Source organism: Leiobunum rupestre, chromosome 8 (genome assembly GCF_980474605.1).
Source record: "Leiobunum rupestre chromosome 8, qqLeiRupe1.1.hap1, whole genome shotgun sequence".
Lineage (NCBI taxonomy): Eukaryota > Metazoa > Arthropoda > Arachnida > Opiliones > Sclerosomatidae > Leiobunum > Leiobunum rupestre.
The window spans coordinates 44,387,844-44,415,013 of NC_143391.1; the positions used below are offsets into that span (position 1 = coordinate 44,387,844).

A 27,170-nucleotide genomic window follows, 5' to 3' on the forward strand; every position below is an offset into this window, starting at 1 on the left:
CCGCATGCCAAGACATTTTTTGGCTTTTCCTCTGCGAGACTGACTTGTTTGAGCTCTTCTTTCAAGAGGTGCTAGCGAGTACGCTCCTTTTTAGAATTTGTAGGTGGTGCTTTAAAAATATTGCATAGATGTTGAAAATTAAGTTGAATTCACAGTTTTTTCATCTATTGAGGGTTTCATATATTTTGGATTTTCTTAGGTGGATATCTTAAGTGGATATTAGGATTAATCCACCAGGATCTTTTCGAGTTTGGATCTGCCAAAGTTGTCGTGACTATTATAAATATTATTTACTATAATTTTAAAGTATTTTCATTTGCTTATCTAAAATCGAACTTCTAATTTTTTGTGAAACTTAAATGGAGTGAATTTTCATCATCTTCAGAACAAAATGACTTAACTTTACATTAAATTGTGATCATATTTATACTTGTGAAATGAATTCCCAAATTCATACGTGCTCAGTGTGTTTAAAAGCTTTCTCATCTCAGAACAGTCTGTTATCCCACTACATGTGCCACAGGAATACTCCTAATGTCAGTTTTATGTGTACTGTGAAGAACTGTAAGAGAAGCTTCAGTGCCGTGTCTAGTGTAACTAGTCATATAAGCAGAGACCACTCTGCAAAAGCTGTGTCGTTAACTACCGTTACTAATAGTCACTTATTTAAATGTTCCATTTCCCTTTGTAATAAACTTTTTTCTTCGCCGAAAGAGCTTAGGGATCATATGAGATGGCATTTAAGAAATAAAGAAGTATTTAGTTGTCCTTTCTGTGATGACAAAAGTACTCGTCTTTTTAAACTAAAGAGCACATTTACAGCTCATGTTTCAAGGAGTCATCAATTCAGTGAAGTTGCTGAGCTTGGTCCTGAAGCATTAAATAGTTCTATAAGGGAAGTAGAACCTAGTTGTAGTAATATAGATATAGTTTGCTCATCCGATTGTGTTTTTGATGAAAGTGTTCCAAATAAAGACGGGCTATCTGAAATATTAGGACAATTTCTCCTTAAACTAGAGGCAAAAAATTTAATTCCATCTATTACAGTTCAAGAAATAGTTAATGAACTGAATATAATTTGTGATATTGAGAAGAAAGCTATTTTGAATTCTGTTAATGATATTTTCTGAGAGGTTGGTATTAATGCCACTGATGACCAAATTGAGAATTTTAAAACTCTTCTTTCCCAAAATTTCATCGCTGGTTCTGTTTTAAGTTCAACTTTAAAAACTGAATACTTAAGAAAAACCTATTTTAAAGAAACATTTAGCTATGTAAGTCCAGTAACAATTAATCTTGGCATCGATAAATGGAAAAAACCTTGCAATATGGAATATGTTCCAATAATTGAATCTTTAAAGTCTCTACTATCAAATCCTTCAGTTTACAAAAACCTTAACAATGACAGAGTCACCGAAAGTGATATCTTAAGTGATATTGGTGATGGTGCTTCCTTCAAAAGGAACAAACTGATTCTTGAAAATAACTCAAAAGAGGTCATACAGATAATATTGTTTCAAGATGGATTTGAAATTGCCAATCCATTAGGCTCAAGGAAATCTATTCACAAACTAATTGGGGTTTACTATACCATTGGTAATTTAAAAAATTACCGCCGGTCAACAGTGGACCATATGCAATTAGTATGTCTTGTTAAGGAATCACACTTAAAGTTATTTGGGTGGAGTTCGGTATTAAGAAACCTGATAGATGATCTTAAAAAACTGGAATTAGGGGTGTCTATGTCTATTCCAGGATTTCCCGAAATAGTAAAAGGGTTTTTACATTGTATAGTAGGAGATAATCTTGGGTCCCATGGTGTTGGTGGACTTGTTGAAAGTTTTAGGAGTGGTTATTTATGTAGATTTTGTGAAATATGTTCAACAGGGAATAACTTGTTGGAAATTGGTCAGCTTCGTACTAAAGTGTCTTATGAAACAGCTCTTAGTAGTTTACCTTTAGTAGTTGCAGAAAATAAAAAAATTACCCATTTAACTGGAGTAAAACTAAATTCTGTTTTCAATGAATTGTCTTATTTTCATGTTTGTGATTCTGGCCTTCCCAGTTGCATTGGCCATGATATGCTGGAGGGTGTAGTAAGTTATGACTTAGTGCTGTACATGAAAAACTTAGCTGCTAAGGGGTGGTTTTCATTTTTACAAATTAACGCCCTCTTTAAAAACTTTAAATTCTACGGCTCTGATTCAACAAGTGCACCTGCACCATTAAAAGAAAATTCTCTAAATCTCTCTGGAAATGCGTCCCAGAATTGGTGTTTTATGAGATTTTTGACTATCATGGTTCAGGATTATATCATAGATAGAGATGATGAAGTGTGGAATTTAATTCTTTTACTTAAGGAAATTTGTGAGTTAGTTTTTGCTCCATCCATTTCGAAAGATCAAATTGGAATATTAAATTTCAAAATTCGGGAATATTTGTTTCTAAGAGTTGAACTCTTTAAGGAAGTGCCATTAAGACCAAAACACCATTATTTAATGCACTACCCACTACAAATTTTGAAACATGGGCCATTGATATGGCTATGGACTTTAAGATTTGAAAGTTTCCATTTATATTTTAAAAAGGTAGCACGCAAAACTGGAAATTTTCGAAATATTACCAAAAGTCTGGCAACACTACACCAAAGTTTGCAAGCTTATTATAGTACTGGATCAGTATTTAGAGAAGAAATTAATTTGGCAAGCAATCGTTGTTTTGATTATAATCCAAATTCTTTAAGCTCTGAAATTCAAAGTGCACTGAGTGATATTGTTATATGTGATGGTAAAACTCCAACTTGCACCACCAAAATTTCTATCAGAGGTACAACGTACGTGAAAGATCAATTTCTCTTTCTCAGTGAGGACAGTAATTGTGGAATGTTTAATGTTGGCCAAATCTCTTTTGTTATGATAACTAGCTCAAAGATTTATTTTATTATGAAGTTATTGAAAGTATCACATGTGGCACATATTCATGCTTACGAACTTATGGGCACTGACCGTGTATTATTTTGTTGCAAAGAATTTAAAGATCTTCCAGATTACTATCCTCTCTTTGCCTACAAAGCTGGAAACATAAATGTACTTAACCTTAAACATTCAATTGTTTTTCATAAAAATAGTTTTGAGGCTTAACCGTACATCTTTGTTAGTTACTGTAAGCATTTCACATTAACAACCCTAATTAAAAGTTTAAACTTTTCTGTATATCAATTAATTACATTTTAAATTTTGTGCGTATCTATATGTATAACTTATCAAACCCTAATTTGATTAAAGTTTCAAATTTGCTAAATTTTTGTTATTATTAAGATAAATATAAATTTTGTTTAATCCAAGCTTTTTTTTAATAGGCAAATTTTGGTGATTTAATATTTTTTAGGTAGCAAAATATCTTACACCAAGATCAAGCAATGGAAAAACACATCAAAAATGTCTTCCCAAACTACAGTGAAGAAGAAACAGAAAAGCTAATGGATGGCCTGGTGGATTTAGGTGTAGATTCACTTGATGATTTAAAGACTCAAGTAGAAGAATCAGATCTCAGAGAAATTCTAAAACCAATACACGCTCGAAAACTTCTGGCGTTTAAAAAAAGTAAGTGGTTTTTTAAAAAGATGCTAATGACCCTTGAATGGATTTTGCTAAATTTTACTGTCAGATTTGAAATAATTAAACTTGTTGTATTTTTTAATTACAGGTGATGTCATTGTTCCTAATTTTGGGGACATTGATGTATGCCACTATTCAGTACAGAGTAGCGATCATTCAAGCTTCCATAAAATCTCATCTGAAATTGACTCAAGCTATTCCAGGCCTTCTACCTCAGGTCAAAATCAAAGGGTTACTCGTAGTTTTGTGACTAGCACTACCTCACCTTCAACGTGCAATATTGCATCGTGGAACTTGGATACGAAAGAATTGCCCATTGAAGTGCAAAATGCACTTCATCTTAAGGTTTTTTTAGAAAAGCCAGAAAGAAATGCTCTAGTTAAGCATGTTATCAATTCAGTAACTAAGGTTCTTTCAAGACCAGTGAGGGCTGATTTAAAATTAGTGGCCCAGAAAATTGTTTCAACATACCCTCAATCCCTTCAGGATCGTGCTGCTGATAATGTGCTAGGTTGTGGGTATGCAAGTTTCTTAAATCAACTTATAAATCGTACTGAAAATTCATTAAGAAATTCACATGTTAAAGTTCGACGACGTTCAAGTTTAGAACTTGAAAGTTTGGAAGAGGATGTTGCTCCAAAACGGTTTCTTTGTACTGATAGCTATGGCTGTGTTGAATTTTCCCTCCTCCTTTCAATTCCGCAAAAAGAGAGTATGATGGAAGAAAACAAAGTTTTGAAGAGAATGTTTAAAGAAAGAAAATATGATGATGAAGTCCGCAAATTATTGAAAAAGATATACGCATTGCAACGTCTTGAAATAAATGATAATAAAGGGACTAAATATTTAAAAGTGGAACATCCATACCTGTTCACTGAGCTAGGACTTTTGGATCATGCTGAAAGACTTCTTGGTTTCCATATGAAAGATAAGTTGGTCAGTTCCTTAGAAAAAGAACTAGAGATGCGCATAACCTTCTTCAAGCACCAAAAGAAGAAATCTACTGGCTTAAAGAACATATTAAGTGAATTGGCCAATACTTCAGAATGCGACTCTGAAATTAGAGCCTTGTTTTGTTTCATAGCGGAATATTTTAAAGAACAATCTGACAAGCTGTTCATCATGAGCCCTGTAAGTACTTTTTAAAAGTGATACCTTTCTAACTACCCATGGACGTCAGATAGTCAGAAAAGAGCAGTGGCGCATCCAAGGGGTTATAGATCCTTACCCCCCCCCTCCCCCTCCACTGAAGGTCTGATTTTAGTCTTATTTTTTTACTAAACTTTTGTGGCTCCCCCTTCTACAATACTTTAGGCTCCCCGTTAGAAAAATATCTGGGTCGGCTACTGGAAACGTAACATGCATGACTTAATATCTTTATGGGCAACTATAGCCAACTGAACTTTCAGTTCATTTTCTTACACCCCGTTTAAGTTTTAAAAACTGTATGTACAGATTTAATTTTAGTCAATGATTTATTCATGCGAGAGGGTACTAATAATTATGTGCCTCTCGCTGAAAATGGAAATTCACAGATGTGCCAATTAGGAAGTTGTCTAGATTCAGCTTAAATTTTTTTATTTGTTGGGGTGGGGTTGCACTTGTCCGAAACACCCCGTGAACTACCTAACGTTCACTTAAAACTGCCTCATGCTGGGTATTTTTTAAATTTTTTCATCCATAATGGGTTTGTCTCGCATTTTATCTGGTTTTATTCATTAGCCATATATAGTTTAATTACTTATTATTAATTGGCTATTAAGTTTGGTTGAAATTATTTTCTTATATAAAAATAGGAACCATCTTTAAGGGACCAAATAGTGTATGGGATTTTTAGATTTATTATAAATCTTGAATTATATAAACACTTCATTCTATTATAATTTAAATTTTTATCTTAGTGTTGCTCGTACTTTATACAAAAATATTCTTATATTTTATCTGAAATGGTCGTAGTCATATTATTTGTAAGTGTTAACTATATTTATGTACTTTTCATTTAGGAAACTGAAACATTCGCCGAAATTGAAGCTAAACCGACATTTCCAATCTATCCTTGTATTGTTGTCTTTGGTAGGGTTCTTTTCAACTTAGATTATTATAACAGAACTATTTTCGAATCAAGGAAAGCTCTGCACATGCGCTGCAGGCCAGAGGGTGAAAAATCACATACCCGAGGTCTGCAACTTGAACCTGTGACCTTTGGTTGACCGTCCCAATGTCTCTTCCATTTTACTACTGATGGAATGTATTAACAGACCTTGGATATACAATTTTAATAGGACTCAGTAGGTTTCTATTAGTCTCTAGGGCATATATCTCTAGTGACAAATCAAACCCAACTGAGTCCTTCTAAAATTGCACGACTGAGGCCTGTCAATACGTGTCATCACTCAGTAGTCCAATGGAAGAGATGTTGGGACAACGATTCAAAAGTCGCAGGTTTGAGTAGCATATCCTGGGTCTGTGATTTTTCACCCCCTGGGTTGTCACCCATGCGCAGACCTTTCCTTGATTCGAAAACAATTCTGTTAAAATAATTATTTGTGTACTAAATTCAAATTCATTTTATTCTGTTTAATTTATTTAAGCTAATAAGTTTTTGTGATTATAGGTTCCTCGCTTTTAACAGCAAATGAGTTTGCTGTAGGAATCGATAGCACCATTGTTATAAATGGTATTACAAGTTTTTTGTCGGCAATTGTGACGATGTTTAGTTCGTATTATGTATTCAACATTAAGTACCCTCCCGAACTGGCAATATCATTAGAATATATTCAGAGGTTTGTTGAAAAGCACTTGACCTTATGCATTTTAACATTTGAGTATAATTTAATTTATTTTTTTTTAGGAGCCTATTGTCAATTAACCCAGTTAATGGGAGTAAAGGAAAGAAAAGTGGAATAAATAGAAAAATATTTACTCTGCGAAATGCTTTTTCGGCTTTTGGTCGAATTAATGTAGATCCTGATAAAGTGTAGGATTTACCTAATGATTTTTCTTATGTATATGACCTGTAACTTCCCAAAAATCGAATTAAATGTTTTTTAACCACTTTAAGAATACTCTATTTATGCAGTTAGTTAAAACCATTTCAATTTGCAATATCTTATAAGTTAATGTAACCAAAGCAAATACTTTGAGGAGTAATTCTATAAGTAATTGCAGTATTTCTTGCAATTACGCTTAAATAAATGATTTTATTTAAGTGTAGCGCAAGAAATTTTCAGTTTTGACTGTTAATTTTGAGGTGAAAAAATTTGTTGTCTTTATACAAATCTTTATAAAGCATAAATTAAAAAAGGCTGGGCTATGTATGTATGTAACATTTTGTTTGTCGCCTTTAATTGTTACTTAATTGCAAAATAGTTTTTTTAAACAATTTATTATTTGGGCTGTTTCAAAAATGCTTCAAACAGGTAAATTTAACGGTTTCATTACATTTAACTTTACGGCGAATACTAAATCCGAATGTGTCACTGTACTTATACGTACAATATAACCGTTGTTTACACAGCAGCAGAGTAAAATTTGCAGTTGTATGAATGTTAACTCTACGGTTAAACTTCGGTTGATTTTATAAATTCACCGTAATTTTAATAACCTTTTTACCGTAAATCCGAATGTATCATAGTACTTATATATACAATATAAACGTTGTTTACTCAATAACAGCACCGTAAAATTTGCAGTTATGTGAATGTTAGCTCTACGGCCAAATTTATGTTGATTTTACTATACTCCCGTAATTTTAATAAGCTCTTTACCGTTCATTTTACTGTAATAAAGCATTGAATTTTACTGATAAATTTGACCGTAAAAATTACGGTAATTTCTTAGAGTGTACTACTAGCTCTCTCTTTATTTTTTGTCTTTGAACAAGAGTCGATCACGCAACCGCCGATAAACGAATTCGAAATAAAAGAATAGCACTTTGTTCATTAATTAAAATAATTTTAGAAGACAAGATACTTCATGACTAAAATGTGATTGTTTTTAACATATTTACAATGACAAGCTTTCGAACCGAAGTTCCTTCTCAATTCTTAATGATATACAATTTTATTTCCTACAATTTGATTCTTACGTCTTATCTCAAGTTTTCCCCAATTTTTTGTGTCTAGGGGGCCCTTGTCCTGATTTAACTCCCCTTATTTTTATACATACAGACTCTTTGAAATTTCTTTTAAACCAATTTTCTTCCCTAGTTACAATTTTTATTTTCGTCCGAAGTATTTGTCGAGGCTTTTAGAAATCCGTGGGATTGGCTTAAAAATCTTGACATTACTCATTTTTAAATATTTTAACCTTATGTAAGGTCATTTTAAGCCATTTTAGATCAAATTAAGTCTGCCCATACGGGAAAATATAATTTTTATAAACCCTTAGCAGTTCTTAAAATCTTCCCACGGATTATACGTGCGCGTTGTTAGCTGAACTTTAACACTGGTCGTTAAGGATTTAAAGAACTTGGGTCCATGCCATTGCTAGTGTTTTCCAAGGAGCCGCTTTTGTTTAGGAACGTCGAGCTCTCCTTTTATTCACAGCACTTTATCTATAGGTTTGCTTCTATTCGGACTAAAAGTGAACTCTTTTTACCCTAAAACGTTTTATCCGCCTGCTCCGGGGATGAGAATTACTCCGCCCCATAAACTATTTGCTTGTTCCGGAGTATTAGGGCTACTGTTTTACTCCTTCTGGAAAAGAGGTGTAAATAAGAAAATCGGATTTGGTCGTCTGTTAGCCAGAATTGATCTGCTAATAAGGCCACAGGCAGCCATTTTGGAAACACGTTTTTACTCCGACTCAAACTATTAGCCCCCACAGAATCAGAGTAAAATGATGTCGTAGCATTATTCTTCTTACCCTACTCCAAAATCCCTGAACAAGCGAGAAAAAAACAACACCTAACATAATGAGTCAAGAACGTCCTTCTCCAAAAGGAGTTATCAAAATTTTATTTCCCACTTGGAATGAACTTGTTTAAACCCATTTATTTTTGTCATTACCTGTTATCATAACTGTGTTGTATAATTTTCCGTCTCGCGTTATTTACCCGGTCTTCGTATTCTGCTCATCTAATATCTTTCGTATCAACCAGATGAATTTTACAATGGAATTTAAAGCCATGAACCATTTGGGGCCCTTCCTAACGAAAAGAGTCCGTGATAGGGCATTCTACGTTAAAGGAGCCCGACGTGGCCATAGTGTGTGGTGTCAGAAGTCACGTGACCAGGGTAGACCCGACGCCCGTGAGGTTTTTTTGGTATCTCCCTTAAAGTGATTGAATTTTTAAATTAAATGGCAAATCTAATGGGTAGTGCAACGTCTCCTTTTGGGAAATTTCATATCTCATATAGGTCTACATTACGGCCGACTTTGAACAAAATCGGAAATAAACACCTCGGGTACTCTCCTTGTCAGTTAATGCGCAGGGCTCCAATATCCGAGGGATCTAAATGGACCCACGAACCACTTAGTTCATTAAAAAAAGTATTATTTATATTGATTTGATTTTCTTGTCTATTCGCACAGTGTAGTCAAATTTGGAAAATATGCAAAGGAAAACATTTATTACGTTTATTTACATTTATTAATGTAGTGTTAGGGAAATATTGTAAATATAAGTTTTAATATTTAACTCCTTTTACGTTAACCATCTCTGCAGAGAGTTTATACCTGTTTGAAGACCGTTTTAATATTTTAAAGCTTAACTTTTTAAAAATAAATCGGAAAATTTGTGGATAATGAATAAACAATTCCGAACACTATACATTTGGTAATAAGTAAATTTATAATTATTTAATTTTTTTAATGTCATACTTTTACTGATTTTACAATATTAGTAACGCATTTTTTGTAACATTTTAGCTATTTAAAATTTCAAATAGAATATAGTGACGTATCATTACTAAAGCCACGGTGGAGTATTCTGCCACTTTGTTGAAAAGTACGTTCATCTCACTCACCATTTGCAGTTTTTATTTTTATATAGACATATATATTTTAATTTAAATAATTTATTTTAAAAACGTGGGCTCTACCGTTTCCACTTTTTTTCTCGCTATGCCGATCTCGATCACCTAGCAGTGATTGTAGAGGGTGATAATGGCTCTTTATCATTCCAAAAAAATCCGCATCGGCGCTTTTATCCTTTGAACTAAGAATTAACGTGCCGAAGTTTGACCTGATTTTAAACGCGAAACCTTGATAAGTTATTGGTGAAATGAAAACAACTGCATACAGATAAATACCGAAACCCCGTTGACTGTTACATAATCACGTAGGTCATCTTAGCCTTCGTCTGGTGATTAAGAAAACACCAAAGACGGAAAATTTATTTTTGTTTCTTCAATGGTTTGTTGAGAATGGGGGCTCTAGTTTCGTCGTGAATTTAAGTCACTCTATAGCGACAGACAACGGGAATCTAACTCAAGAATTTAAAGAAAAAATAAACAGAATACATATAGACCGTAAAGAATACGACAACGGGTCTTATCAGTTATGTTTTATTAATACACAGGGTACTACGTTGCTATTTGGATCAGCCAGTGCTTCTCCAAAACACGAAAGAGTGTCGTATAATTCAAGGCGAGTACAGTTTGCGCGTACGAAGGGGAAAGAGATAATGCATCCAGCGACGAGGAGTTCCCCGAAGGAAATGAGACTGTGAGATTATGAGAGATTGAAGGTTAGCAACCATCCGCAGTAAATGCCGATATCGGCGGTACATTCTTCGAACGAACACCGCGGAAATTAGCCCCGAGGAGAATGCGATACAGTGGCGTAGCCAGGGGGTACAGGGGGGAGCACGGGAGTAAGGTAAGTTTTATTCATTAGTTCGTAAATTCAAAAGTAAGAAATATAACTTAAAAATACTAAGTAATAATAAACGGATGGATTATTTTATTGGAGATGATAAACAAACAGTTTAAATTGTGGTTTTAAAAATACGGAAATAAAAATTATAAATTTCTTAATTTATGAAACAATGGTATTAAGCCTTAAGAATGAAAATATTTAAAATTTAAGGCTGAAAAAAATGAAAAATATTTCAAAAAATGCACCTAAAAGAAAACGACCGCATCTAGGTGTGTTATAATTAAACAGGTGGCTGTTATACATTACTGTAAAGGTTCGTTTCGTCTCTCTGTGGCAGAGGCAGCGGGAATTCCTACGCGAACGTTGTGTTACTACTCACACTGACAGTGCTCCTACGTCTTTCGGGCAAGTAGTGGCTGATCCGAGGACACAAGCTGCTCTCGGTACGACCGCGTATCGACGAGCGTTTTATCTCGAAAAATAGATACTACGAAATCTTGTACTTATTAATTTATTCCGCTTTTCTTAATATCTATAACTGGTTTTAAATGCGGTTTGCACGCTATTCAGTACGCGAAATTTTAAAATATCTCGTATTGAATAATAAAAGAATGTTGTTTTCTAGATAAGGATTTCTTTCAACTATAAGGGAAGGCAGACGGCGTTAACTCGAGAAAGTGCCCCGTGATAAGCGAACCGCGGGATATACAGTGACGAATACCAAAATGAGCGTTTCAAAACGATGCAATGAATTCTGGAGTGATCCTGGCCCGGACAGAGGATGGAGTTGGCTGATCCTCATCGCGGCTTGGTCCACGTTCTTCATTATAATGGCTCCGCTCCGAAGCTCGGGCGTGTTCTTCAACGCCATGATTTTAAGCATGAATCTCTCGCTGGAGCAGGTGTCCTGGCCATTTAGCCTTTGCAATGCCGTTTCCGGATTTTCAGGTCAGTGGCGCGAGACGAAGAGCGGACTGTTTCAATTTCAGACTAAAATAACCTAAAAAGATAATAGATGAAGCACATGGAATTTGAATAACGTTCTCTTTGATTGGATTTTAATCTCGAAAAATGATTTTGTTTAGGTTTGCTGGGAGGGTATCTGACAGAGCACTTTTCATGTCGCCAAGTCAACATTGGCACGGCTCTAGTGGCGACATTGGCGTTCGTGCTCTGTTATATTTTCCCACTCGATATTTATTACATTACCGGTACTTACGGAATCCTTTTCGGTAAGTCCTTTAATCCAATCCACTGGCCAAATAATGTTTATCGTGACCAATATTAAAATAAATACCTGTGCGTTATACAGGGTGATTTGGTTCAAAAACTATTTTCTCTAGAATTTTAGTGTACGTTATTCTTCTTTTTATTCCTTGTTTTAATTGTAAAAAAAAACCTTTTTTTAAAAAAAAGAAAATTATTTTAAATTACTGCAACACGGTAAATTATGCGGTAAATTACCGCGTAATTTACTGATTTCCTAAATTACCGTAATTTAAGAACTCTAGCTATAATCTATGATTTTTTATAAGAGTTTTAAAAAGGTGGTTCAGAATTGGTCGTGGTCCAAATTAGGTCACTTTGCCCTACCATTGTACCTGGAAGTTTAAGAACAGTTTACCTTTTGCTGCGAGCGCCAACTAGAGGAATATCTTATTTAAGTTTTAAAGCCCACCTTTTTTCATTGTTAAAAATTTAGTCGAGCATTATTATAGGGAAAGAAAGAGAAATATGAAACGGATCTATGGTTTAGGTTCATCATCGGTCTTGGAATGCTCCCCCGTTCAACGACTGAATTGGGTGTTATTTATACAAGACAATAACGTAATTTAACCTAGAAAAACTACTGACAGAATAGTTATATTGTGAAAGTAAACTTATTAAGTTAAGACACGTCATCTACGGTGAACCCCTCAGCATGCACGCTTTAATTGCAAAGTATTAGTGGAAACATTTTGAGCCAATTGTCTGATACTTTCTCTATGTGTTAACGTAACACATAGAGAAAGTATCAGACAATTGGCTCAAAATGTTTCCACTAATTACAGGAATAGCTCACGGAATAACTCTACCAGTCCTTCAAATGGTTGTAAACGACTACTTTCTGAAGTACCGAACAACCGCGACCGGTATCTCAGTAACGGGCGTTAGCGTCGTGGGACTCGTTGGCCCTCTGATGGCGAATTATTTAATCCAACACTACGACATGCGCAGCTGTTTCTTAATCTTCGCGTCTTTAATCATGCAAATGGTTGTGGCTAGTATTCTGTTGAGACCTCGTACTCCCGACAGTTTTCCCGAAAAATTAGGTCTGAAGCACCAAGATCGCGTCTTAGTGAATTTGGTTCCAAAATCGACGGCAGTTCATGAAGACACGAGTAACTCCAAACAGGACAGCGTCTCATTACTGGCAGACGAAATCGAATATACAAATCGTACAGCAGAAAATATCGAAGATCTACAAACTAAAAAGCAAGCTAGTGTTACTAAGAAATGTTTCAGTCAGACTCTGCTCGATAATTTACTTCCTCAGTCGTTGAGAACACTTTTGAAACGAACAGATTTCGTACTGTTCTGCATCGTCTGCGCCAATATTCAAGTTACTTACTTTACGTTTTTGTCTTTCGCCGTCGCGCATGGTTTCGCGTCAGGATTCTCACAAGACAGCGCGACTCTTATCGTGTCCTGTTATAGTGCGGGAGAATTTATAGCAAGATTCGTGGTCGGTTTTCTGGTGGACAGGAAATTGTGTTCGGACAATGTTTTTCTGGCCATCGTGTCGTGCTTAGCCGGTGTTTCGCTGTTTTTCTTCGGTGGTTCGTCGAATCGGATTGTCGTCTTTGGCGCGTCTTGGTTCTTTGGCTTAATCACTGGTTCTTACATTCCACTAAGAGCAACGATCCTAGCAGTTAAATTTGGAGTAAAGTACACTGTTTTCGGAATTGGAATTATTCACTCATTATGTGGAGTTTTATTTTTCTTCGTACCAGCGTTAATAGGTAAGCTGAATATTAAGCGTTAAGGCAATACGTATGTAGTTTATTCGCTACTTTTTGAGAAAGTAAAAAAAAAAATGTTGAGGAAATTGGTTTTTCGAATGACCAACTTAAGAATATCAACAAAGAAAAAATCTATTAATTTTCATCTCGTAATACTTCTGGTTGGAGGTTAATTAATAGAAGTTAGCTTATCTCATTCGTTCTTTTGATTATTGAATGTCCTTTTTAACCATTTCTTATGTAACGTATTTTATACGATATTCGAGCCCAAGCATTCCAAATTGCTATATTGTCAAAATGTATTTCAGTTATAGGAAAGCGAGCCTTGATGTGTTATATGCGGTGTTTCGTTACCAAGATATAAAATTGAAACGATAATTGGTTAATGGAGATAACAAAGTTTCTGATATACACTGAGAGAAAAATATTGCGTAGAAATTACATGGAAATCCTGAACGCACAGTAGCCAGGAATGTTCTGTATTTTTTACAGAAAGTTTCGTAAATATCTTTTAATTGAGATTCCTGTAATTTATACAAATAGCTCATAGTAAAATTTTCAACCATAATCATTGTATTGTATACAACTGAAATAATAATTGAAATTTCCAACACGCCTGTAAATTTTACGGAATTTACATTTAAAAACTGCGTAAATATAGCCAGGAAATATTATATATTTTATTTTTCTTACTACCCTTTGTTAAAATAATTTTATGTACACTAAACATTTCCGTAATTAATTTTTAACAAATAAGGTACTTCAATTGAAAAAACTATTCAACAAATTTGCTAAATATATACCAATAAGCTCTAGCAGAACTAGAGTCCAAAGTAAGAGACATAAACACGTGCACAACATATTAATGCAACTCATTGGCTCGGAATCGAGACACGTATTAAACTAAGTTCAAACCATAAACACTAACGCGATGAATTTGCATTTAAATGTATAAACATTAATTTGTTTTCATTTGATAGGTAATTAAAAATATGACTTCATTGGTGCTTTTACGAGATGTCGCTAAAAATCTTTTCGTCATATTAGTTGATTTACAACAAATAATTAATTTTTATGGATTATTACTGTTTGGTAGCAATTCAACTTCGACCACAATAACTACAGGAACTACCTGTATTTTAAATACCTTAAATCGTTTTCATTTTTTACTGTAAATGCATAGTAATATGTATTGAACAAATATATACATATATAACATTTCTATCATAGAAACTACATATCTAATAAATAGTAATATCTGAAACAAACCTCTAATTTTTACTATAAACAAATAGTAATATGAACTGAAAATGTATGTATATAACGATAAATACTACATAAAGCCCCTGTATTTTAAATACCTAAAAACATCCTGTAAATTAGACTGTAAATATTTCTTAAATATAGTAATTTAAACAGTACAGTACTGTATTTCAAAAAATACAGAACCGGTGCTGTAAAATATTTCTGTAAATTCTACAGTTTTTTTCTCTCAGTGTAGTGTACGAATATGTATCGTCGGCTCCTGGTATCGTTCAACCAAGGTTTTAAAAGCTGCGGCTCTAATTGAGATGTTATAAAGTATATTGAAGGATATGCTATATTTTCTTGCCACCACCCTCCTACGCATTGTAACCCGGCCACCTGTTTGAGGCATTAAAATTCGCTCGATGACTTGGGCGTAAGGTGGTGCCTTGGGTATAAGCCTAGCTGATTATTATTATTATTATTATTTTTATTATTATAATTATTTACAACTTGATATTTCAGCTGTACTTGGGTTCAGTCCTGTTCCTATTCCTTTTTAAAGATAAAATATTTCCGTCACCGTAACTCAAATATTATTTGTTTCCTTTAGGTGCTTTGACAGGGAAAGAAAGAACTTTTGGAAAGGTGTGTTACGCGATGGGAAGTTGCTGTGTCATTGCAGGTGTCGCTTTGGCACTTGAACATCTCATTTTGCTTAAACGAAACAAAAATTCGCTGGTTAAAGATAAAAATTGTTACATAGAATCTAATTAAACTCGAACTCCATTTGTAGTTTTTTTTCTGTTTTTTGTTTTTGGGGTTGTTCCATAAGGGGTTGCAGTTAAATCATGTTTACGCGAAAAACCGTGATTGACGTTTTGCAGTCGGGAACCGACTGTCGGCTAATGGTCAAAATTGAGCTGCTTGCCTTTTTACAGACTTTCGCCGACTCAATGGCAATTTCGACTCCTAGCCGACTATAAAAGGAAACCCAATGCTACTGGGGTGGTTTCGTCATCAACGGCATTTAGCATGAAAGCTTCACTGAGATCTATTTTAGAATAGCTTTGGCCTTCCGATAATTTATCGAAAATTTCTTATTTGCGTGACATGGGATTCTGGTTGACTTGCAAAAGATCGATTAACTGTCACTTTATAATTACGTCACAGTGGAATAGAACCATTTAGCCCAATCACTAAAATTTGCAGTAGAAATATAGTGTTCTTTTGCAAGACGTTCCAAATCTTGGTCAACCCGAGGGCGAAGAGCGTAGGCAACATTACGAGCTTTGTGAAATTTAGGAAGTTCGCCATCGCGAAGGCTAAGGTGCCAGATTTTGCTACGACCAAGAGCGATTTGCTTCAAAAACATCCTCATATATTTAGGGGCTTTTTCAGAAGCAACTTTTTTGGTCAGTAAACGGGCCCTATAGACGAGGTGAGTCACAATGACCGATGAGTCAGACGTTCTTGTCTGACTAAATATTGAAATTTATACCTTTCAACAGTTTTCAGTTTTGTTCTCAAAATGTGCCCGACCCGATCCAATAGTAGAGACGAGTCGGGTACCCGATTGAGTCTGACTTTATAGGCCCGACCCGACCCAAACCCGTTTCGGGCCGGGTCGGGGCCAAAATATTATAAGTTTCTACGGTTCGCTTCGGGCTTTTTTTTTCATTGAAAGAAATCAGGACCGGGTCGAGCTAAATTTGAATCGGTTCGGGTTTGGCCAAGCTTTTTTTTCGTTAGAAAGAAATCGCCGCGTGGTCGGTAGGGCTCATTTTAAATTGGGTCGGGCAGGCAGTTTCGACCCTACCCTATAAAAGGTTTCGTTAAGAAAACCGTGAAGAGGAAAAAGTTTCTACATTTTGTGTAATTGATTATCAAGAACGTCTGATTCGCCGGACATCCCCATTCGGAGATTGCTTATTTTAGTTTTACTTCCGATATTCGACTGTTTCCATCCCACCGGCTGGATTTTCGACAATTAAAAGCAAGAAAACTCCCCATAAAATTTCACTATCAAAATAAACAAATTGACGTATTTCACAATTTTTCCTTAATATGTAAATATGAAATTTAATTTAATTTAAAATTTAAAATTATTATTTTCCTAACCCAAAATATACTTTTGTACCATTTTTGGAAACCTTGAAAATGACAATTTATGCTTAATTTAATATTTTATCGGTAATGGTTTGAGGTACAGCTTACTTAATCGGCCCAAATGCCCAAAATTGGAAGAGCTTTGGCAAGGGCACGATATCACCTATGGATTGCTGTATCAATTTTATTAATATCCCTTTAAAAAGCTGCGAGGGATAGAAAATGGGCTCCAAGTGCCCTGTCTTAAAATATGTTGATTATAACCAGTTGATTTACTTTCATTTAAAAAATGAATTCAAATCGGGGGTACATTAGTTTTCCCATTAAATCGAATATAGAATGCTTTATTTAAAGTTATCACAGATTTTCAAGCTTGAAGAAATACGTTCCCATAACGTTGCCAATAGTTCGTCCCGTATTGCTTTGGTGCAGTGGCGTAGCCGGGATTTTGTTTCGGGGGGGGGGGCACGCCATTGAAAAAAAGTAAAAAAATAAAAATATTTGTACGTACGACCATACGTTTCGGGGGGGGGCATGTGCCCCCTGTCCCCCCCCTGGCTACGCCACTGCTTTGGTGACGTCAAAGCTCAGTCTGAATCAGTTCTTTGAACGGTTCCAGACTTCCAAATAGTTTTCAGTTAACATTATCAGCGGTTATCTGTTTCGGTATTGTTTACACCTTGATTTATCACGTTAGCTCGAAAAAAATTGACCACCATGTTCCCACATATGGTGGTGAGCCATTCGGTTTCAAAAGAGTTGTATTTTATACGGGTCTATTAATAAATCTTAAATCTTAATGATTACTTTCGTCTCCGAACGCGTTTACGAGAGCTCTACGATAGGTCAGAGCTCTGGTATAAATACTAGACTTTTTGTGTAGTTAGAATGTGTCTGGAACGCGATTTTGAAAATGTATCGTATTTTAACGAGGAACGCCCCCGTTCTCATAAATTAACGACAGTTTTCCGTCTCTGAAACTGTCCCTAAAAGGTAAGAATTAACTTGGTTTGGTTAAAATCCACCTATTTCCCACTGAAGTATGAGGTCATTAAAAAATAAGTTGTTGGTAGGAGGAAAAAGCTTTTTTTTTTCATTTAGTGTAATTGAAAATTGTCAAAAATGATTCTGTGTTAGAATTAAACAGTTAGAATTTCCAAAAATAACATATTCCATTTTTAAATGCAATCAAGTCATCTGTTTTTTACTTACTTTTACTCTGAAAAAAGTTGAAATTTAGTATTTAAAGCGGTACCACTACGAAATAAAATCATTATTCGAAATTGTCAATTATAATTTGGAACACCGCAGCCATATTCTTGAGTTATTTCTCGGTATACGTAATCGGAACGGCCGTACAGTAAGCCAGTTATTCCCAACTGTAGCCCTAGTCACACAACTGTTCACAGAGTCATAAAGTACCTAAACAATTTCGGCAACATCAATCCGAGGTTCCGTGGATAAGGCCGATACAACTTTTACTTGGAAGACGTTGTCCTGGCGTACTTTGTTGCATTTTCTTGATCGAGCGTCAGAGTTGCGAGCAATGGGTGTGGCAAATAGTTACGTCTTGAGCGTTCTAAGCAGTTACCATTATCATCCTTACCGAACTACACTCCATCAAGCACTACACAATGGAGACATGCAGCGCCGATATGAATTCTGCGACTGGCTAAACATCATGGCTTACGAAAGCCCTGATTTTCAGCGTGTTTCGCTAATGTCCGATGAGTGCACTTTCTCAAGAGATGGCTCATTTAACCACCAAAACAATCACATGTGGTGCAACGATAATCATCACTTGGAATACCGTCATCACCATTAGTAGCAGTTATGCGTCTATGTGTGGGCTGGTCTGGTAGGAGATAGATTTATTGGTCCCATTTTCCTACCAACTCATCTTAATGAAGATAATTACTTTGCCATTTTAAAAACGAGGTAGCGGACACATTGAATGATCTTCCCCTGCACGGTTTCAGACGCCTTTGGTTTCAGTACGACGGCGCGCCAGCTCACCAGCACTGTGATGTCATGTAATACCTCAACAACGAATTCCCAAATCGATGGATTCTAAGGAATGGAACCGATCGTAGCTTCCTAGATCTCCGGACTAAACAGTTCTGGAATTTTTCTTTTTAGGGCTTCAGAAAAGACCACGTTTACCATAGGCCAGAATTGTAGAGGTATGGCGTCTTGTCACTCCAAAAATGATGCAAGACTCTTTTAGAAATCCTACTACCGTAGTTTCTCTTGAGGTAGAGACAGAGAGGAACCTCCCGAAGGTTACATTCACTTGTAAGTAGTTAATTTATTAACATATCATGGTGCATGTAAGTACAGTCCTGATCAAACGTTTTTGGCCGTTTTCTCTTGGCAGCCATTTTTGTTCTATTTTAGGTAGAGAGCCGAATGAGGGCTTCCATGAAAGAAACCCCTTACCAAAATAATATAGGTGGAAATTAATGCCGTACCACAATTAGGGCGCGAGCAAAGCCTGAAATGGCCAAACCCCTCCAAAATGACTTCATGAAAAATAAATAACATATGTCCTGTCTACGCTTGTTCGAAGCGTCATAATATTCGGAAACATTATATGGTTTCATTTTTTAAATCAAATTTGTGGTTGTAAAGTTATTGAAGAAATAGTGATGACGGGAAACATGAAAATTAACTCTAATTTAATTTTTAGTGAAACAACGCAAGCTTGAAAGTAGTATTTAAAATATTATCGCTCGAGACCATGATATTTTTTGTTTCACCCCAAATAGCGATATTATTTTAAATACTACTTTCACGTTTGCTTTGTTTCACTTAAGCCTTAGCTTTGACTTGTTATTTATTTCTTGTAAACAGCGGCAATTTTCCACTTTCAACTTTCAGTTATTTTACTATATATAATAAACTTTATTTACATATTTTCAAATTTTGCTGTTATTTACATTTGTTTTTATAGATCATTTACATTTATTATTCATAAGTTTTATGCGAAATTGTTTTAAAAATGGGGCAAGCAAAGGAGTGCAAAATGCAAAGAAGTTTAACCAAGGTTGAAGGAAAGGGAAAAAATTGTGGCTAGAATGTGTTTGGTCAACACTCCGAGTCCTTGGAACATTAATCAGAAGACTGTTCTTATTTAATGACTTAAAACTCCGCTGATAAGTCCTATTACCTATGTCATTAACACCCTGCGCACCTTTTACATAAGCCTCTCCTTCCAGCAGCATCAAGACACAACTAATATGACGTTTCCATTTTTCTTGGCCTGGTCATTAGTAGCCTAAGCTTCAGGATTATTAAATGCTGCCTTAAAATAATCGCTAAAAGTCTCTTTATCTCTCAGATATATTTTATGTAATAAGACCCGTTATAGAGGTACTACTCAACATTGCAGATCACTTTCTAGATAATACTGTTTGATTACGTCTGAAAAGCTTAGTGAGCCCTCGGAAACAAATAAATCTACTTGTTCTACTCCTCTTGCATTTAATGAAGATCTAGTATTCATGCTAGTGACACGCTCTGTATAGGTTAAGTGCTACTATCAAGAGCGCTCTAGTGTTATCATCTTCAGCCAGGGCTAACCGAATCGAATCACACTTAATCTGGTAATGGGTTGTTTTATCTAGTATAGTTGAGTAGCCTGTAAACCTATCTCCAAGACGTTGAACCATTTGTGCATGCCCCTGAAATGCTGCAGCTATCAAAGTCTTTTCACTTTTATCATCATCTCCTGTATCACCATGTGCCCTATGCTTTACTGAGCATCAGATTATTTTCCATGACCTTTGAATCCTGCAGCTATTAAAACTGCCACACTTGCTTCATGATCTTATCCATTGATATTTATGCACCTTTATCTAGTAAGATTTGAATGATTTCTGTATCATGATGACGTTTTGCGACATTCAAAGCAGTCTCTCCAGTGTTATATTTTATATTCACATCTGCATGTTTAGCTAATAGGATTTGTAGCCCTAGACCGTACTGCCTATTTCAAAGCAGTCTCTCCATCGTTATTTTGTACATTCACATCTGTACCTTTATCTAATAGGATTTCAACTATGTTTGTAGAACCAGACTTTGCTGCCCACATCAAGCCAGTCTCTCCATCGTTATTTTGTACATTCACATCTGCACCTTTATTTAATAAGCTTTCAACTATGTTTGTAGAACCAGACTTTGCTGCCCACATCAAAGGAGTTATTCCATTGTTATTGTGTACATTCACATTTGCATCGTTAGCTAGTAAGATTTCAACTATCTCTGTAGAACCATCCTCTGCTGCCCATAGCAAAGGAGTTGATCCAGAGTGATTCTGTACATTCACATCTGCTCTGTAGTCGTTGATGCATTTTCTTAATCCTTCCAAATATTTCTTCTGGATAGCAGCAAACATTCGTTTATTTGCGTCTCCTTGAGCTTGATACATTGTAGTCGTAACAGCTGCTGTGGGAGTTGTGAGGTATGTAGCAGGTTGATCATATAGCTTGTCAAAGATGGTTGTTTCTGGATGGCTAGCTATCGCCTTTAGAATAAAGGATTCGGTTGCAGGATCCATGTTAATACTTGACATGGTTGCGTTGTTCGACGCATTGCCTTCTAGTATATGAACACCGCTAGCGTTAAACCCGGTTGCATTGCTTCCTAAGGGTGACATGATTCTTGTGCTTAATTGACTCCCAACCACATAAACGCCATAAGCTAGCCCCGCTACTCCACTCATTAAGGCCGCACCGCCTACACCTACCAATCCCCAAAATTTGACTGGGTGTCTGTACTTGAATCTATGCAGGTTACCTAAAGTCAAGTTTGGTTGTGTTCTTGTATTTTTGGCATTTAGGTCGTTCCATGTATTGGTACATGCGGACAAAGCACTAAAGCTTAACAGTCCTAGGCATAGGCCTACTTTATATTGTATATGCCGTTTTTTCATAGTAATGATCAGTGATGGGCATTTTTGATAATTTTATGATAACTCTCACTCCATCTCATTCCATTTCCAAAATTTTAAACTCAAACTCATATCCTCTCACCACCGTAAACTAATTTTTGAGCTCATATCCTGTCATCGATATGCGTTAATTAAACTAACCTCGCGCACGCACCTGCTAGTTTCATAGAAAAATTTGATCTCATTGGACGCTCTTTTCCCTTTATGGAAGTAATAAACTATCTCCTTCCACTCTCCTCTCTCTGAAATACATACTTTGTGAAACTCCTCTCACGCTCCTCTCCTTTTGAAGTTTAGTGCTTCTCACCTCCTCTCAGATTCTCACACTGCTCTCACAGGGGTAAAACAACCGTGGCGGTGGAACATTGTACCATTGTACCCCTAGATATTAGATCAATGTATATGAACCCCCCCCCCCAAAATGCCCTTCCAAAAATGTCATAACATTTTGTTATATACTTTTACAAAACCCTCAGAAATAATAATTATAGTATTTTACAAAAGCCTCAGAAATAATAATTATAGTATACATAATATTCATATAATTATATAAATTAGGAAAGTTATTTAATTAAATCCTGAATTAGACTCGCTATTTGCTAAAAACTGTCCATTGTCGTGAAAATCACTAGCAAATATGCGATGCTGTGGGCTTCCCCGGATTTTTACTATTGTTCCCCACCAAATATTTTCCTTCCACTGTAGAACAACGACCGTCACTGGTCAGTTGCCACGTTAGATTTACTGTCTTTAATTTCTTTATAACCTTCTAACGTGAGCATATGATGTAATTGTACGTTTTGGCTTCGATATTATCCAAAGTTAAAAAATTATTTCCAAGAACGTAATGTTTTTATATTTCCTTTATTTTGGTTTTCTTACATCTAAACTCAGACTCACCTCCTTTCACCGCCATTAACTATTTTTTTAGCTGATCTCTTCTCCTAGCATTCCACTAATTAAACTAACCTCACTCACAGTCCAAACACTTTCTTTGAAAAATCTTATTTCCTCTCACTCTTTTTAGCATTTTTCCAAAAGAAGACTTACTAAATTAATGGGCTAATTAGTGATAATTTTTTTTCATCTCAGATATGTGCATTTAAGTTCAACTAAGAGCAAAAAGCTTTACAAATTATGAAGAAATCAGCAACGTGCCATTCAAGAGCCAAAAGATTTCGGGTTTTAAGCACTACGACATGGAAGAGAGTGAGGGATTCGAACCCTCTGTGCCGCTTCAAAGCACTACGGTTTTCAAGACCTTTGCATTAGACCACTCGGCCAACCCTCCTAAAAATATATTCTAAAATATCGTAAACCACATTAACTTAGCTAAAATAATTCACTGTGCTTGCAACAGCAGTATTCCAATAACTTGAAACTATTTTTTGGTAAACTCCATCAAAGGTAAACTTTACTTCTTCGTTCTTGTAAAGAATCTATACTACCCTTCTTCATCTAAATCTAACGTGTCATCTGAAGCATTAGCATTTTTTAATGGAGTAACAGCCCCAGAAAAATTAAACTTAATCACCTCAGAGCTTGGTAAATCTAAAGGCGTAACCAACTCAGGGGGAACAATAATAAGTACCCCAGCTAAATCATACGAGTTGGGCAAATAAACAGCTACATGATTAGGTATAGAAAGGACTTCTAAAGATTCTTTTGTAACAAACCCTATTCTATAGATTTGAGTAGCTTTATCCATCAGCACTATAACAGGTTTGTGAAACTTGCCTTTACTGCTTACAAAAACCGAAGTAAAATCCTTTAAAGAGGAATAAAGCACACGAATAAATGGAACTTTTTCGATCAGTGCCTCTGTAAATATAATTACAGATTTAACCAGTAAAGTTGTGCCTATATACCCTAGTATCATTATAGAGACTACTACAATACACATACCCACGCCTGGAATACCACAACTAGCCACCCTAACTATTTTCCCTAATACTTTTGATATTACGTAGAATGTTACCCATAGGGGGACTATCAACAAAAGCCCTCTAAAAAGCAAAGCATAAGTCGGTTAATAAGCGGCTGTTCCGTTATCATGGTTTAAGAGTTTACATGTAAGATATAAAATGATAAGGAAGCCTAAAGTGTTTTTAGACCTAACTATTATATGGGATTATACGGGATCAATTTTACGAAAAAAGATAGTATTACACAATAGTAATGCTGCATCCGTTGGAAACATTTAATCATTATTGTAAATAAAGTAAAAGATTAATAATTATTTATATAATTTTGATAATGAGGTTTGTATAAATACATACAATATATTATTATAAAGAGATCTATAACCAAATTTTATATTGATTATGTGGTTTTTATATATTTACTAAAAATAATATTGGCATAAAATGGGTTGCTGCTCTAAGGTTCCTTACCCCTTGTCCCATGGGTCGAATTTGGCTTATTCCTTTTTTTAAATAGTTTTTCTAAATGATGGTAACGCTTCAGTACAAAAATTTCCTATAGTTTATTAAAGTTTGATAATCTCGTGCGAGTAAAAATCTGTTCTATACTTCATGGTAAGTTTAATGCACTTAACAGGTACTACAAAGATCAAATTCAAGAAAAGCAATTGGGAACATTAGGTAAAGATACATCCCATGGTATCGTCAACTAATAAATATTTTTATTCTGATTTTTAATGTCTTAATTATTTATTTAGACCTATCTAAATAAATAATTAGCCTAAATAAAATTATTTAGATAGGCCTAAATATGAACGTAGCCTAAAGCTACGTTCAGCCATGCTTAAATGTATTTAGATATATCTAAATATTTATTTAAATTTGCCTAATTGGTTATAATATTTCAGGAAAGTGGTATGCATTTTTATATGATATGAAACTTACTCACTCAAAAGAGAACTATTTAAAAGCTATCTATATCCTTTCGGAAGGGAAAGAAATTCTGATTTCAACTACTGCTATAGCAGAGTTTTTGCATACTAGTGCCGCATCTGTTACAGATATGATCCAGAAGCTATACAGTAAAGAGTTGGTTATCTACCAAAAATACCAAGGTGTAAGCTTATCAAAGATAGGACAGCAATTAGCTATAAAGATCATGCGCAAACATTTGCTCTGGGAGGTTTTTTTAGTAGATAAATTAAAGTTTGGATGGAGTGCAATACACGAGGTAACAGGACAACTAAAACATTTTGATTCTGAGATACTGATAGATCGGCTAGACAATTTTCTAGGTAATCCATATTCTAGTCCCCATGGCATGGTTATTCCAAATGCAGATGGAAAAATTATAGTCAAGTCTAGGGTATTGCTTGCAGACATATCTGAGGGAGTAACTGGTGTGGTAAGTGCTATTAAAGAGGATACGCCTGCTTTTTTGCAATACTTAGGCAAAAGAAGCATTTATTTAGGAGCTAAAATAACGGTTATCGAAAAAATTCAATTTGATGGATCTATGGATGTAACAATTGATCAGCAATATAAAATTAACATATCTCGTAAAATAACAGATATAATTTTAATAAATTTATAGTATTGTATTATATCATTTTTAGTATATCCAGCATGGTTGCAATGGTTCAAAAAGCTCAAGCTGGTCTTGGAGCAAGGATATACAATATTGCAAGTGCACATATGATTTGCACCTAATTAAGTTTGGTATAATCCGTTTTACAAGCTAATAGAAATATATAGCATCGGAAAAGTTAGTAGGTCAGTCCACAAGGTATGATTTGTTTTTCCAGTGGTTTAAGTACTTAATTTTTTATATTTTTAAATTGGGGCTTTATTGTTTTGTAGTTTCGTAAAGCTAGTTGGAGCTTTTTTGAGATTAGTGGGTCCAAAGGAAGATCCAAGAGATATAAAATTTGTAAATAGAAGTGTAACGTTAAATATAATATTATAATATGGTAGCTACCTTTAGTAAGTTCAGATTATAAAATTTGTATAAGATTATTTATCTGTTTTTTTTTTGTTTAGTCTTATCCTCTTGTTTCAATAGTGTTCAGCATGAAAAATTTACTATTTTAGCCACCACAGGAGATGCTGTTAAAAAACATTGTAAAAGAAGATGCGCATGTAGTTAGCCTTATGGGACCTGGTATAGATCCCCATACTTATCAAGCTACTCAAAAAGATGTGCAACAGCTTATACATGCTGATATTATCTTTTATAATGGACTCTATTTAGAAGGTAAAATTAACGATTGGTTCGAAACAATGGTCAAAAAAGGTTTATGCTGCTAGTGATGCCCTTAATGAAATGCAGTTTATATTTGAAGATGTTTTTCCCGTGGGTATAGATCCCCGTATCTAGTTTCATGTAAAGCTATCGAAACAGGTTGTTGGCTTTATTAGTCAAAAGCTACAAGAGCAAGACCAGAATCAGCGGATTAGAATACGAATGCTTATCTGGAAGAGTTAGAGCTAGTACATCAAGAAATTACTGCACAAATTCAATCTATTCCAGAAAAACAGCGGGTGTTGATCACTGCACACGATGCCTTTGGCTATTTTGGAAAGGCTTATAATGTTGAAGTGGTTGGTTTGCAAGGTATGTCTACTGTCCCCGGTATGTGGCCCTCAAGGGGTCGGAGCGTGCAATAACTGGTGGCTTTACCGGGGAGTCGGGGTCCGGCTCTTGTAACCCGTAAGGGCGGTGGCGCACTGGGAGATGTTAGCTCCGTCCAAAGGGTCCTATCTCCAACCTCCGACTTCGGTCAGGTGTGGGCTGGATACTGGGCTTCGGCCCAAGCTAATGGAGAGGGGCCGGGCAAACTGGCGGCCTCGGCGGATTGAGTTGCCTGCTGTGGGGCTGCGGGCCTCCGTATGAGGGCACGGCGGACCCATCTCCCGGCCTTTTGGGTCACACCGGGATCTCCGGTGCCAGCTGTGCCGGGTTATGCGGGCTGCTGTGTGCCTGCCGTTCCCCTTTAGGCGCTCTCTCCAAAGGGCTTGGCTCCCTGCCTTTGTAGGTGGGGTGTCGGCCGGAGTTGCTAGAGCATCCGTTCTCTATCCCACTGCTGTGTGCGAAGTGGCGGGCTGGTCGTCCCATTGTTGCACCTTCTGCTGGGTTGAGCGGCTTGCGTCGAGGGTGCGACCATCAGTAGTGGGGTTCTGCTACCCATGCTGGTTTTGTCACCTGTCCGGGCTTGTGGACGCTGGCGTAGGGCATTCTGATGATAGGCCTCCGCTGGTGTGGTTTCTTGATTTTACCGGTACAGCGGGCTATAAATTCTGACAACATGTCCCCGGTATGTGTTATTTAACGGTACGGGGGTATACAAATCTTTTAGTGTATGTAACTGAGTGTGGATTGCAAGACATTCACCGTATCGTGCCACTTATAACAGAACGAAATATTAAAACCGTTTTTCTCGAAACTTCTGTTTGAGATAAATCAATGCGAGCTGTGTTAGAAGGCTGTGCCCATTATGGCCAT

At 35.8% G+C, this 27,170-nt stretch overlaps 3 protein-coding genes across 3 annotated transcripts; all 3 read left to right on the forward strand.

Moving 5' to 3' along the window:
- Positions 1–1,328: 1,328 nt before the first annotated feature.
- Positions 1,329–3,140, forward strand: LOC149933483 (uncharacterized). The gene has a single exon (XM_090157298.1). The coding sequence runs from the start codon at positions 1,329–1,331 to the stop codon at positions 3,138–3,140; it is 1,812 nt and encodes a 603-aa protein (XP_090013424.1).
- Positions 3,141–3,418: 278 nt separating this feature from the next.
- LOC149933484 (uncharacterized) lies at positions 3,419–6,598 on the forward strand. The gene is made up of 5 exons (XM_090157299.1): positions 3,419–3,602; positions 3,706–4,748; positions 5,621–5,795; positions 6,232–6,400; positions 6,469–6,598. Exons 1-5 carry the CDS (start codon positions 3,419–3,421, stop codon positions 6,596–6,598), a joined length of 1,701 nt encoding a protein of 566 aa, XP_090013425.1.
- A 4,566-nt stretch (positions 6,599–11,164) lies between these two features.
- LOC149933485 (monocarboxylate transporter 13-like) lies at positions 11,165–18,620 on the forward strand. The gene is made up of 3 exons (XM_090157300.1): positions 11,165–11,387; positions 12,446–13,441; positions 18,247–18,620. The coding sequence occupies exons 1-3, from the start codon at positions 11,165–11,167 to the stop codon at positions 18,618–18,620; spliced, it is 1,593 nt and encodes a 530-aa protein (XP_090013426.1).
- The last annotated feature ends 8,550 nt before the right edge of the window (positions 18,621–27,170 follow it).

Bases quoted from the DNA above. Each gene is read 5' to 3' on its own strand.
- LOC149933483 (XM_090157298.1), top strand. From the start codon at position 1,329: ATGGAATATGTTCCAATAATTGAATCTTTAAAGTCTCTACTATCAAAT.
- LOC149933484 (XM_090157299.1), top strand. From the start codon at position 3,419: ATGGAAAAACACATCAAAAATGTCTTCCCAAACTACAGTGAAGAAGAA. The intron at 4,749-5,620 runs GTAAGTACTTTT...CTTTTCATTTAG, and splicing joins AGCTGTTCATCATGAGCCCT to GAAACTGAAACATTCGCCGA. The intron at 6,401-6,468 runs GTTTGTTGAAAA...ATTTTTTTTTAG, and splicing joins TCATTAGAATATATTCAGAG to GAGCCTATTGTCAATTAACC.
- LOC149933485 (XM_090157300.1), top strand. From the start codon at position 11,165: ATGAGCGTTTCAAAACGATGCAATGAATTCTGGAGTGATCCTGGCCCG. The intron at 11,388-12,445 runs GTCAGTGGCGCG...CGTAACACATAG, and splicing joins TGCCGTTTCCGGATTTTCAG to AGAAAGTATCAGACAATTGG. The intron at 13,442-18,246 runs GTAAGCTGAATA...CATCAATCCGAG, and splicing joins CTTCGTACCAGCGTTAATAG to GTTCCGTGGATAAGGCCGAT.